General features: G+C 38.3%; 1 protein-coding gene across 1 annotated transcript in view; it reads left to right on the top strand.

Annotated features, from left to right (window-relative positions):
* Positions 1-14,574, top strand: part of CMC1 (C-X9-C motif containing 1) — an 84,794-nt gene that overhangs the window by 67,908 nt on the left and 2,312 nt on the right. The window contains exon 3 of the mRNA XM_006741645.3: positions 13,384-13,474. Coding sequence (XP_006741708.1) covers positions 13,384-13,474 — 91 coding nt within the window. The remainder of the gene's footprint in view (positions 1-13,383; positions 13,475-14,574) is intronic.

Below are 14,574 nucleotides of genomic sequence, written 5' to 3'. Positions count from 1 at the left end.
TTTTTTTCCAGGCTATAAATCCTCCCCCCAACACACACACACACACACACACACACACACACAAAATGTGCACACACATAGGAACTGGCTACCGTGGGAGAGAAGGAGTTTTTGTCATAAACAGAGAGATGGTTAACAAGGACCTTTTGAACCGAGTAAGAGTTTAGATTAAGTGGCCTCTGAGGTCCTTCCCACTCTCACCATTTCAGTCCCAGCAGTCTGGAACAAGGCAGCTTGTTCTTCCCTGGACCCTCTGGGAATTAGGGTAAATGGTCACTAGTGGCTCATACTCATCCCCAGAAGAGGCTGTAAAACCTCTTGTAAGAGTGAAAAAGTATGGCAGGTTAGTTTATTGCTTGCATTACTTGCATTATTAAAAGCATTGATCCTACTTTTGTGTGATCATGCTTCTCGTGAGGGGAGGGATAGGACAGAGCATCCATCAGGAGATGGCAGGGAGGCCTGGAAGGCTCCATGTTCAGAGATGTGCCACTTTGTTAGCTGCTTTGATCAGTGCCTGTTAATGGACAGCTCTTTGAACTTTGGAGGCAGTGGGTGCAGAGAGGAACATGTAACAAAAATGTACGGCATGAACCAGACTCACTTATATTTCTCCTGCTTTATCACCTTCTAAATCCTCCACCTCTGCTATTATTTTTTTTTTTAAAGATTTTATTTATTTATTTGACAGAGAGAGACACAGCGAGAGAGGGAACACAAGCAGGGGGAGTGGGAGAGGGAGAAGCAGGCTTCCCGCAGAGCAGGGAGCCCGATGCGGGACTCAATCCCAGGACCCTGGGATCATGACCTGAGCCGAAGGCAGTCGCTTAACCAACTGAGCCACCCAGGCGCCCCACCTCTGCTATTATTAATGATCATGGATACTGTGATTTGAGGAGACTTAAAGCATCTCTTACAGGCAGTCTTTTTAAAAAAGATGGGCTGGGTGGGTGCTTTCCTCAGCAACACTAGACTGTGCTAATGTGTACCTTTCAAATGCTGGTAGCACTTAAAATCTGAAACACAGAATTTAGCGTTTCATTATATACCATTTGGAGAAGCCACTTTCTAATGTGTAAAATCCTTACTTTAAATATTTAAATATATTTTATAGGAATTCTAGAAAACAGGGTGGGACCAGAGAGTGAGGTATCTGGTGTTACTTAATTTCAGATGATAGCATCAAATGGAACAGCAAGCCTGCAGCTTATTTTTTCCCGTGGTGCTGAAAGCGGTGTGCTGAGCCAGCCCCGCACACTCCCCGCTTTGCAGCTGCGACCTCACGTGAGCTAACTGGCCTGGGTTTAGTTTACTCTGTGACCATGGAAATCGCAGCTAGATGTGGAGATTTCTCTTATGTTCTTATTGTGGAAGGAGTAAGTGGGATTCAGTAGTAGTTACACAAGTATTTTTCCGGAACTAGAGGAGGCCTGGTTCTAGGCTAGTCTGTGCCAGGCTCTGTGGTCTTAGAAATATGACATAACCTAAAGGTCCGTTTCCTCATCTGGTAAATGAAGATAATAATAGTGCTTCTCTGATAGTGCTTTTATAAAATTCAAGTGAGCTAATGTACTCAGTATAGTATCTGGTACATAATAAATGCTCAGTATATTTTAGTTGCCATTATCATTTTGTTCTTATTGTTATTATTAACACCTAAAAACCTTGAAAGGAATTACGAAGTTACATGGGAAAATGGAAAAACAAACCAACAAAACAGCCACCTGAAATCAGTTTCTTCTAATGGAGAAATGAGTTAAGAACTATTTTGGGGCACCTAGGTGGCTCAGTCAGTTAAGCATCTGACTCTTGATTTCGGCCCAGGTCATATTCTCGGGGTGGTGGGATCGAGCCCCGTGTCGGGCTCTGCACTCAGTATGGAGTCTGCTTGAGATTCTCTCTCTCCCTCTCCCTCTGCTCCCCACCCCCTGCTGGCACAGTCTTTCTCAAAATAAATAAATAAATAAATAAAATCTTTTTAAAAAGGAACCGTTTTATTTACTTATTTTTTACAGTGTTATGCATATTTTATTTTTTAATTATAATTTTTAAAATTTTAATTCCAGTATAGCTAACATACAGTGTTATATTGATGTCAGGTGTACAGTATAGCGATGCAGCAATTCTCTACATTACTCTGTACTTGTCACGATAAGTGTACTCTTAATGCCTTCACCTAGTTCAACCATCCCCCTACCCACCTCCCCTCTGATAGTCATCTGTTTGTTCTCTATAGTTAAGTCTGCTTTTGGTTTGTCTCATTTTACCTTTGTTCATTTGTTTTGTTTCTTAAATTCCACATATGAGTGAAATTGTATGGTATTTTTCTTTCTCTGACTTACTTTGCTTAGCATTATACTCTAGAGCCATCTGTGTTGTTGCAAATGGCAAGATTTCATTCTTTTTCATGGCTGAATAATACTCGAGTGTGTGTGTGTGTGTGTGTGTGTACCCCATATCTTCTTTATCCATTCATCTCTCCATGGACACTTGGGCTGCTTCCATAATTTGGCTATTGTAAATAATGCAACAAACACAGGGGTGCAGGTATGCCTTTGAATTAGTGTTTATGTAGTTTTTGGGTAAGTACCCAGTAGTGCAGTCATGGATCATATGGTTTTTCTATTTTTAATTTTCTGAGGAACTTCGATACTGTTTTCTACAGTGGCTGCAAACTGGTGCAGCCAGCATTTTTAATTGGATTATTTGGGTTTTGTTGGTGTTAAGTTGTAGAAGTTCTTTATATATTTTGGATACTAAACCCTTACCGGATATATCACTTGCACATATCATCTCCCATTCAGAAAGTTGTTTTTTAGTTTTGTTGATTGTTCCCTTTCCTATGCAGAAGCTTGTTATTTTGATGTAGTCTCAGGAGTTTATTTTTGGTTTTATTTCCCTTGCCTCAGGGAGACCTATCTAGAAAAATGTAGCTACAACTGCTGTCAGAGAAATGCTTCTAGGATTTTTATGGTTTCAGATCTCACATTTAGGTCTTTAATCCATTTTGAGTTTATGTGTATGGTGTGAGAAAGTGGTGCAGTTTCATTCTTTTGCATGTTGCTGTCCAGTTTTCCCAACACCATTTGTTAAAGAGACTCTCTTTTTCCCATTGCATATTCTTTCCTGCTTTGTCGAAGATGAATTGACCATATAAATGTGGGTTTATTTCTGGACTTTCTGTTCTGTCCCATTGGTCAATGTGTTTATTTTTGTGCCAGTACCATACTGCTTTGATTATGACAGCTTTGTAGTATAAATTGAAACCTGGCATTGTGATTGCTCCAGTTTTGTTTTTCTTTTTCAAAATTGCTTTGGCTGTTCAAGGTCTTTTGTGGTTCCATACAAATCTTCGGATTTGTTCGTTCTAGTTCTGTGAAAAAAAGCTGTTGGTGTTTTGATAGGGATTGCATTAAATCTGTAGATGGCATTGAGTAACAATATTTGTTCTTCCAGTCCATGAGCATGGAAGGTCTTTCCATTTGTTTCTGTCTTCTTCAGTTTCTTTCATCTCAGTGTTTTATAGTTTTCAGAGTACAAGTTTTTGACTGCCTTGGTTAAGTTTATTCCTAGGAATTTTCTTATTTTTGGTGCAGTTGTGAATGGGATTGTTTTCCTGATTTCTCTTTCTGCTGCTTCATTATTAGTGTATAGAAATGCAACAGATTTCTGTATATTGATTTTGTGTCCTGTGACCTGTGTGAATTCAGATACCAGTTCTAGTAGATTTTTGGTAGAGTATTTAGGGTTTTCTATATACAGTATCATGTCATCTACAAATAGTAAAAGTTATACTTCTTCCTTACCAATTTGAATGCCTTCTTTTCCTTTTTCTTATTTGATTGCTGCAGATAGGACTTCCAGTACTGTGTTGAATAAAAGTGGTGAGAGTGAATTCCAGATCTTAGGGGAGATCTCAGTTTTTCACTATTGATTAAGGTAGTAGCTGTAGATTTTTCACAGATGGCCTTTATAATATTGATGTATGTTCTCTCTCTACTTTGTTGAGGGTTTTTATCATGAATGGATATTGTACTTTGTCAAGTGCTTTTTCTGCATCTATTGAGACGATCATGTGGCTTTAATCTTTTCTCCTGTTGATATGATGTATCACACTGATTGATTTGGGAATATAGAATCACCCTTGCATCCCATGAAGAAATCCCACTTGATTGTGGTGATTTTTTAAATGTATTGTTGGATTCAGTTTGTTAATATTTTGTTGAGCATTTTTCCATCTATGTTCATCAGCAATATTGGCCTATAGTTCCCTTCTTTTTGTAATGTCTTTATCTGGTTTTGGTATCAGTGTAATGCTGGCTTCATAGAATTAATTTGGAAGCTTTCCTTCCTCTTGTATTTTTTGGAATAGTTTGAGAAGAATAGGTATTAACTCTTTAAATATTTGGTAGAATTCACCTGTCAAGCGGTATGGTCCTGGATTTTTGTTTATTGGGAGTTTTTTGATTACTGATTCAATTTCATTGCTGGTAATCAGTCTGTTGAAATTTTCTATTTCTCCCTGGTTCAGTTTTGGTAGTTTATATGTTTCTAGGAGTTTCTCTATTTCTTCTAGGTTGTCCAGTTTGTTGGCATATAATTTTTCATAATATTCTCATAGTTATTTGTATTCCTGTGCTGTTGGTTATTATTTCTCCTCTTTCAATTTCTGATTTTGTTTAAGTCTTCTCTCTCTCTCTCTCTCTCTCTCTCGATGAATCTGGAGAAAGGTTTATCAGTTTTATTGATCTTTTCAAAGAACCACCTACTGGTTTCATTGATCTGTTCTATTGTTTTTTGTTTTGTTTTTTAGTTTCTATTTCATTTGTTTGTGCTCTAATCTTTATCATATCTTCCCTTCTACTGGTTTGGGGTTTTGTTTGTTCTTTTTCTAGTTCCTTGAGGTGTAGGGTTAAGTTGTTGATCTGAGATTTTTCTTGCTTCTTGAGGTAGGACTGTATTACTATAAACTTCCCTCTTAAGACCACTTTTGCTGCACCCTAAAGATTTTGAACCATTTGTTGTCATTTTCATTTGTCTCCATGTATTTTTTTTATTTCTTCTTTGATTCCTTGGTTGACCCATTCATTGTTTAGTAACATGTTATTTAAGCTGCATGTATTTACGCTCTTTTCCAGATTTTTTTCTTGAAGTTTGTTTCTAGTTTCATAACATTGTGGTCAGAAAAGATGCATGGTATGACTTCAGTCTTTTTGAATTTGTTGAGACTTGTTTTGTGGCCTAATATTTGATCTATTCTGGAGAATGTTCCATGTGCACTTGAAAACAATGTGTATTCTGATGTTTTAGGATGGAATGTTCTGAATATATCTGTTAAATCCATTTGGTCCAATGTATCATTCAAAGCCACTGTTTCCTTGTTGATTTTCTGTTTTGATGATCTGCCCATTGATGCAAGTTGGGCATGAAAATCCCTTGCTTCTATTATATTATATTTACTATTGATTACTTCCCTTCTGTTTGTTATTAACCTTTTTTTATGTATTTTTATGTATTTCTGTGCTCTGATGTTAAAATTGTCATATCTTCTTGTTGAATTGTCCCCTTTATGATTTTATAGTGTCCTTTTTGTCTCTTGTTACGATGTTTGTTTTAATGTCTGTTTTGTCTGATGGAATTATTGGTACCCTGGCTTCTTTTCCCATCTGTTTGCATGATAAATGTTTCTCTGTCTCCTCACTTTCAACTGCAGGTTTCTTTAGGTCTGAAATGAGTCTCTTGTAGGCAGCATATAGATGGGTCTTTTTTTTTTTTTTTTATCCATTCCATCACCCTCTCTCTTTGTTTGGAGGCTTTAGCCCATTTACATTCAAAGTAATTATTGATAGGTAGATACTTACTGCCATTTTTCTTTCATGGTTGTTTTTGTAGTTCTCTGTTCCTTTCTTCCCTTGCTCTCTTCTCTCACGATTATTTGGCTTTCTTTAGTAATATACTTGAATTCCTCTCTATTTTTTGCATATCTACTACTGGTTTTTGATTTTCAGGTTTGTTTATAACATCTTCTGCATATAGTAGTCTATATTAATTTGATGATCGCTTAAGTTTGAATGCATTCTTTATGCCTCTCCCCTCCATGTTTAGGTATGTGATTTCACATTTTACACCCTTTTATTTTGTCCCTTGAGTGATTTTGACATATAAACATACTTTTACTGCTTTGATGCTCTCTACTTTCCTTATTCCTGCTTATGGTCTTTCCTTTTCCCTCAGAGAGTCCCCTTTAACATATCTTGTAGGGCTGGTTTAGTGATGAATTCCTTTAACCTTTGTTTGTCTGGGAAACTCTTTATCTCTTCTTCTATTCTGACTGATAGCCATGCTGGATAGAGTAATCTTGGCTGCAGATTTTTTTTTTTTTTTTTTCTTTTCAGCACTTTGAATATATCATGCCACTTTTTTTTCTGGCCTGTAAAGTTTCTGCTGAAAAATCAGCTGATAGTCTTAAGAGGTTGCCCTTGTATGTGACTCTTGTTTTCTCTTGGTGCTTTTAAAATTATCACTACTTCTTGCCATTTTAATTATTCTGTGTCTTGGTATGGACTTCCTTGGGTTAATTTTGTTTGGGGCATTCTGTGCCTCCTCAATCTTGATTTCTGTTTCCTTGCCCAGATTTGAGAAGTTTTCAGCTATTATATCTTCAAGTATATAGTTGCCTCCTTTCCCTTCTCTTACCCTTCTGGTATCCCTATAATGTGGATGTTATTATGCTTGATGGTGTCCCTGAGTTCCCTAGATCTATTTTTATACTTTTTTTTTTTTTTTTTGTCACTCACCTACTCAGCTTGATTACTTTCCATTACTCTGTACTCTAGGTCACTGATTTGTTCTTTTGCTTCTTCTAGTCCACTATTCCATCTGGTGTATTTTTAATTTATTGAGTTCTTCTTCTATGAATTTTTCTTTTTTATGTTTTCTGTCTCTTTGTTAAGGGTCTCACTGTCCAGTGATTTACCTTTATGATTTATTACTTTATTTTTTTAGGCTTTTATTTATTTATTTATTTGACAGGTACAGAGAGAGAGAGCACAAGCAGGGGGAGTAACAGGCAGAGGGAGAGGGAGAAGGCTCCCCACTGAGCAGAGAGCCTGATGTGGGGCTTGATCCCAGGACCCTGGGATCATGACCTGAGCAAAAGGCAGACATTTAACGAACTGAGCCATCAGATGCCCTATGATTTATTGCTTTAAATTCTGTATCAGGCATATTACTTCTCTCCATTTTGCTTAGGTCTCTTGCTGTGATTTTGTTCTGTGCATTCATACGAGACATTTTCCTCTGTCCTCAATTTGTCTAACTCCATGTCTGTTTTTGTGTGTTGGGAAGTCAGCTACGTTTCCAGCTCTTACAAGTAGTGGCCTAATGAAGAAGAGGTCCTGTAGTGCCCTCAGTCAGTGTCCCCTGTTCACCAGAACCTGGCACTTCAGGGGTGTCTTCTATGTGTGTTGCATTCACCCTGGTGTTGTGGTTTGGCTCTTTCCTTCAGTCCAGTTGTCTGCAGTGGCTCTCTGCCTGTTGTGGGCAGTGTTTGGTTCCTGTGGTGTTAGTGGACCAGTCAGGGGCCACCTTGGGCTTGAGTTGAGTTAGACTAGAGGGCAGTAGCACCAAACTGCAGGGCACTTTCCCTGTGTTGTCCCTTGAGAAACTTTCATTGGTGGGCATAACCTGCAGTCAGACTCCTGTCTGCCCCCACACCACTGCTGGAGTTGCATTTGGACTAGTGTGTGTGGTTATCTTCCCTTCTCTCCAGGGCAGGAGTCACTTTGGAGTGGCGCTGGTCCCTGTCACGGCTGCTTGCACACTGCCAGGCTTGTGGTTCTGCTTTGGATGGGCTCTGGTCAAGAGTGTATTGGAGTGGGCAGCTCTGTAGAAGCTCATTGTAGTGGGAGGTGCAGTGTTAGCAACGTTTGCAGGTAGGGGATGGCACACTGTTAGCAAGTCAGGTGGCAAGGGTTGGTGCCAGGCTGGTTCCCGCAGGTAGCTGTGTGTATATGCTAGGAGACAGGGAAGAGAAATGGTGCTTGCCAGTTCCTTTGTCCCTGGAGGAGTCCCCCAGTGATCCTTGTCCCTCCAGGATGAGCTCTGAGATGACTAAAATAACTCTTCCTTCTCTGTGCCCCAGACATTTTTTCAAACTTCTACTTCCATGCTGCATCTCTGAAGGCTGTTTGTTGTGCTGTCTCTTTTAAGGATGGGGACTCAGTTTCCTCTTGTCCTCCCAGCTCTCCAAGAACTTGAGTCCACTGATATTTAGTGTTGCCAGTGTTAAGCTCTGCTGATTGTAAGCTCACGAAATTTGACCCCTTTGGTGTTCAAAGCCAAATGTTATGGAGATTTGTCTTTTCCATGTGGGCTCTCCAGTGTGAGAGTCTGTTTCTCTTTCCTCTCCACACACCTTCCATCCCTCCCCATCATGTCTCCACCCTTCCTACTCTCTTTGAGGTGCCCTCTTCTCTACATTTCAAAGCGGGGTTTGCTTTGCCAGTCTTGGGTCACTTTCTGGGTTATTTATACTGATGTGAGTGTTATCTAGTTGTATCATGGGACAAGGTGAGCTTAGAGTCTTCATACTTTGCAGTCTTCTCCAGAAAATCTCCAAAAACCATTTTAGAACCTGCCCAATATTAATGTATCATTGCCCTTTGGTTTTCCATAAGTAGAAGTCATCTGTGTTCCAAGTGCTACATACTAAATGCTCTTTGTCAGAGTCACATGTTATTCCCCTTTATGTTCTAACAAATGGAGATAATGAATCTGAGTATCCCCCTCAAGCTTTTTAATTTATTTTAAATATCAGATTTTTGCAAATATCTTCTCACATTCAATAGGTTGCCTTTTCATTCTGTTGATGGTTTCCTTTGCTGTGCAAAAGCTTTTTATTTTGATGTAGTCCCAGTAGTTTATTTTTGCTTTTGTTTCCCTTGCCTCAGGAGACATATCTAAAAAAAATGTTCCCAAGGCTGATGTCAGAAATTACTGCTAATGTTTTCTTCTAGGAGTTTTATATAGTTTCATGGTTTCAGGTCTCACATTTAGGTCTTCAATCCATTTTGAATTTATTTTTGTGTATGGTGTAAGACAGTGGTCCAGTTTCATTCTTTTGCATGTAGCTATCAAGTTTTCCCAGCACCATTTGTTGAAGAGATTGTCTTTTCCCCATTGCATGTTCTTGCCTCCTTTGTCACAGATTAATTACTCCTATAAGTGTGGGTTTATTTCTTTGCTTTCTATTCTGTTTAATTGATCTTTGTGTCTGTTTTTGTGCCAGTACCATACTGTTTTGATTATTATAGCTTTATACTATATCTTGAAATCTGGGATTGTGATCTAGCTTTGTTCTTCTTTCTCAAGATTGCTTTGGCTATTCACGTTCTTTGTGGTTCCAAATCAATTTTAGGATTTTTTGTTCCAGTTCTGTGAAAAATGCTATTGGTATTTTAGTAGGGATTACTTTGAATCTGTAGGTCTCTGTGTAGTATGGGCATTTTAACAATATTTGTTCTTCCAATCCATGAGCATGGAATATCTTTCCATTGGTTTGTGTTGTCTTCAATTTCTTTCATCAGGGTTTTATAGTTTTCAGGGTATAGGTCTTTTTCACCTCCTTGGTTAAGTTTATTCCTACATATTTTATTCCCTTTGGTGCAATTTTAAGTGCAATTGTTTTAATTTCTCTTTCTGTTACATCATTATCACTGGATAGAAACACAGCCAATTTCTGTGTATTAGTTTTGTATTCTGCAAGTTTACGGAATTCATTTATCAATTCTAATAGTTCTTCAGTGGAGTATTTAAGGTCTTCTACATATCGTACCATGTCATCTGCAAATAGTGACAGTTTTATTTCTTCTTTCCAATTTGGATGCCTTTTATTTCTTTTTCTTGTCTAATTACTACAGCTAGGACTTCCAGTACTATGTTGAATAAAAGCAGTGAGAGTGGACATCCTTGTCTTGTTCCTGATTTTTAGGAAAAGCTCTCAGTTTTTCACTATTGAGTATGATATTAGCTGTGGGTTTTTCATATATGACCTTTATTTTGTTGAAGTATGTTCCCTCTGAACCTAGTTTGTTCTTGCGTTTTGTCAAATGCTTTTTTTGCATCTGTTGAGATGATTAAGTGGTTTTTAATCCCTTTGTCTTGTTAATGTGATGTATCACATTGATTGGTTTGTGAATAATGAGCCACTCTTGTATCCCTGGAGTAAATCCCACTATTGTTGAAATAATTTTTCTTATATTTTGTTGAGGATTTAAGCATCTGTGTTCATCAGAGAATTGGCCTATAGTTTTCCTTTTTTGTAGTGTCTTTATCTGGTTTTGGTATCAGGGTGATACTGGACTTGTACAATGAATTTAGAAGTTTTCTTTCCTCTTCTATTTTTTGGAATAGTTTGAGAAGAATAGGTACCATGTTCTTGACGTCTTAGAGAAAAAAGGTCTTGAATGTTATCTTTAAGTACATTTCTTTAAATTTTGAAATAACTTTTTAAGCTCTCTGTTCTTACTGTTTATTGATATTCATTTGTATTTCCTTAAGATATACTTAAATGCATGAAATTTTGTTTTCATAATCTTTAATGGTAATTAATATTAAATTATATATAGACATATAAGCTTTATAACATTTAACATTGAAAGACAAAGACTTTATATGGATTTCTTAGAATACCACTTTAGAAATCAGTTGGCAGTATTAGCAACATCATTATTATATGAATGTATGCTAATGTGGTATGAAAGCAAGATCCTCATTAAAATCTTGTAGCTAAACAAGTAACAAAAACCTTACAAACAGCTTGAGGCTTTAGGCCAGTCATGGTTATTCCAAGAGATTTGGACAAGTGTGAAAATATACAGACTGTGCCTTTATTGTGGTCAGAACACATAAATGCTATCTTGCATCAATTCCCTACTGAGAATATTTTTATTCATATTAGGGAAAACGGATCTGAAAATAATGCAGTGTGTAAGCATTCTGTTGTGAATCTATCAATTGTATTGGGTTTATTAAACTTGGAAAGTAGACTTTTGATAATAGCCATTGTGTTTGTGCTCTCCAGGAAAGGAGGGTTTTGATCACCTAGCACATTTTCATTAGGCAAATTCATGATGCTAATGATCTTTCTTCTAGACACTATCTGAGCATGGACTGGTCTGCTGTAGGTCTAGTGAGATTAAAGTTTGGGTGATGCAGGGCAGTCAGCCCATGGTTCGTCACCACTATGGAATATGGCAGTTCCCTTAAAGAAGCCCTTCGCCAGATTTAGTCACTTCTGGGTTAACTTTATGTACATATTCCCTTTGAGGATTTGCCAGGTCTTTTTTTTTTTTTTAAGATTTTATTTATTTATTTGAGAGAAAGCACGAGCACAAGTTGGGGGAAGAGGCAAAGGGAGAGGGAGAAGCAGACTCCCTGCTGAGCAGGAAGCCCAGTGTGGGGCTCTAACCCAGGACCCTGAGATCATGACCTTAGCTGAAGGTAGATGCTTAGCTAACTGAGCCATCCAGGTGCCCCACAAACCGGGTTCCCAGGTCTTAATTCTTACTTAGCATCATAACCATTGCTTGTTGAAAAGTAGATCTTAATACCATGCTTTAAGTAGAAAAATTCACATGTAGGAATGCTAATGACATTTCGGAGTAAAAGTTAATGGACTTTTTGATAGCCATGTAGCCACCCCTTAGGATCTCCCCTGATAATGAGCTGATTATAAGTCTGTTCTGCCTTTTTGAGTTGGAGGGAGTCCTTAGTTAGAGGGCACAAAGGAAATTCCCTCAGTCTGATTTGGCTCATGAGCCTAGCTAATGTGCACAGAGTGGAACAGAATATTTGTAATTGAAGCAAAAAAGATACCTGACTGGGTTCAGGGGTCAGAGAGCAGCGGTGGGACTGCTGGGACTGGAGAACAAGCAGCTAAAGGAAGCGAGTCCTGGGTGTGTCTTTGATGTGGAGTATTATTGCATGTCATCCACTTTCATGTGATCACACACATTAAACTGTTTGAATTAAAGTCATTGCCTGCATCTTTTGTCCTTGTTCCTGTTCTACCACTTCTCCTTCAGAGTATGCTCTGACGCTTCAGGTAGATACAGATGTCTGTGCTGTGGGGCTCTTGGCCCAGCAAAGCCCTGCTCCTGAGGTTGTTTATGCATTTACTAAATCTCAGTCATTTCCAGTTTCCTTGGGTTTAAAACTATTTTTGTTACATATTTTGTAACATGGAGACCCCTGAATTAATCTGCATGCTTTAAGATAATTATAAATTATATTCTTTAGTAACTAGAAGGGTAATAGCTCAAGAAAAGAGGGAAATCTTGATAATTTTGTATTAAAGGAGTTATAAAAGATACTCAGAAAACAGTTTTACCTACAGCTTCTGTGTGAGGATGATATCATATTGAAGTCTGACGTGGAAATGGTTCGTTACTTACAGCAGACTGGAGATGGCAGAGCTGAAACTAGAGTAGCCAGTGGACAAGAGGAAGGACGGAATAGTTAGGAGAGTAGCTGCAGCAAAGCACACTGTCCTGTGGGATAGGTAGCACCGAGTCTGACTTTCCAAAGCAAACTGGATTATGGTGCCAGGTTTCTCAGAGTTGGGAGTGCTGAGAAGGCAGGATACCAAGGGATCAGTACAATTTAAAAGGCAAACTACCAGAATGGAAATTAGACAGAAAGCTGTTTTCAGGGACATCAAAGAGTTGACTTGGGAAAGGAGTGGGAACTCTGTTATCAGGTGTGAAGGCCCTTTGGCAGGGTTGTCTTAAAGCGGGTGCCTTGATGCCCTCAGGTGACCTGCAGAGACTAGACGCCAGAGGCCCATGTCTGGAAACATCTCCCCTTTTACTCTCATTTCTTGTAAAGGATACCCTTCTTCTCTTAGGAATTGTCCTTATTCTCCCCATCCCTTCTATCCCCATGAGGCCTCCTCAGAGGTCCTCTCTCCCCCCTTTCAGAGTTCATCCTTTATTTCTGCAAAGTTAATGGCACTCATCCTATTCTGCCTTTTATTTGTGTGCATGTCTTTTGTGGAGCGTGTACTATATGCCAAGCATAATCTGGGTAATAGATGTTAAATGGGTGAGTATTTTAGAGCTGTTAAAAATTAGTAGGAGTGACTGGGTGGCAGTCAGTTGAGTAGCCAGCTGACTCTTGGGTTCGGTTCAGATCATGATCTCGGGGTCATGGGATCAAGCCCTGCGTCGGCCTCTGTGCTCAGCACGGAATCTGCTTGGGACTCGCTCTCCCTCTCCCTCTGCCCCTCAGCCCCATGCACGTGCTCGCTTGCTCTTTCTCAAATCTTTAAAAAAATTTTTTGATGTAACTGCAAGTCATTTTTTTCTTTCTAAACTTTTTCAGATTTTACCAAATGTTGCAAGGACTCTGGAATCCTTATGGTAGTAAAATGCCGGAAAGAAAATTCTGCATTGAAAGAATGTCTAACTGCTCAGTAAGTAGTCACCACACTGTGCTTCTCTCTCTGTGTGTGTATGTGTGTAATATATGTAGCAGGTAAGAGTATGTTACTAAACTCATTACACATAATAGATTCTGTACTTTGCCCCATCAAACCTTTGATATTGTTAGCTCAATCTGAGATTTCAGTTTGTTAAATATTAAGCAACATATTTATGAAAGGTCTTGTCAAGTTACATGGGTCAACATTGTATCTGATTAAACATATGAGGTCAGCAAACAAAAATACAGGATTTTTCATATGACTTAGCAAATTCTTTTTCATGAACAGGTTGATCTGTAGAATATATTATAGATGGACTTACATTTGTCTCTCTTAATGAAAAGTTACTGAATTAGATGATTTGTCCACCTTGTGATTTGGGGATTAATATAATTTAACTCGTGGGAAAGTTGTAATAAATCAAATAAAGGATACAAAGGTAAATTTAGATTTTTGAAGTTAATCAATTTTAAAATAATTCTTAAATATTTTCACTGACATTTAGTTGAATATCAAAATAAAAATTTGCAAAGTTCTTTGAATGCAAGTGCTTTCTTTTTTTCAAAGACTTTAATTTGTAGAGAGAGAGAGCATGAGCAGGCGTAGGGGCAGAGGGAGAAGGAAAGAATCTCAAGCTGACTCCATGCTGAGCTCGGAGCCTGATGTGGGGCTCAGTCTCATGATCCTGAGATCATGACCTGAGCCACCCAAGTGCCCTGAGTGCTTTCTGTTGTATCTCCTCACACATTTTATTGTCTGCGTTATTGATAGTATTGCAGAATACGTTAGTATTGTTAAGTGATAGTTGTGAGGTCTTAGTTTTGGTTATCCCTTATTTCCTTCTGTACTTTTCTAGCCTGTGAAACATATAGGTCAGCATGGTTTGATGCTTCCTTAGGGAATTATATAAAAAGAAGTGATTATCTGAATCAAATATTAGTTTTCGGTTTTGATAGCAAATAATGTACATATGTATTTAAATTTACTAACTTATTTTAGAATTCTGTAGTTAGGAGACTTGAGGAGTTAAATTAATCTCTGCATTTATGGATGAGGAAACACCCTTATTTATGGGCCAGGACCTGCCCTAA

This window comes from Leptonychotes weddellii, chromosome 1 (genome assembly GCF_054177405.1).
Source record: "Leptonychotes weddellii isolate Sample4059 chromosome 1, ASM5417740v2, whole genome shotgun sequence".
In the NCBI taxonomy this organism is placed as follows: Eukaryota; Metazoa; Chordata; class Mammalia; order Carnivora; family Phocidae; genus Leptonychotes; species Leptonychotes weddellii.
The sequence above is the reverse complement of the archived record's forward strand: the minus strand, read 5'-3'. Positions and strand labels throughout refer to the sequence as shown.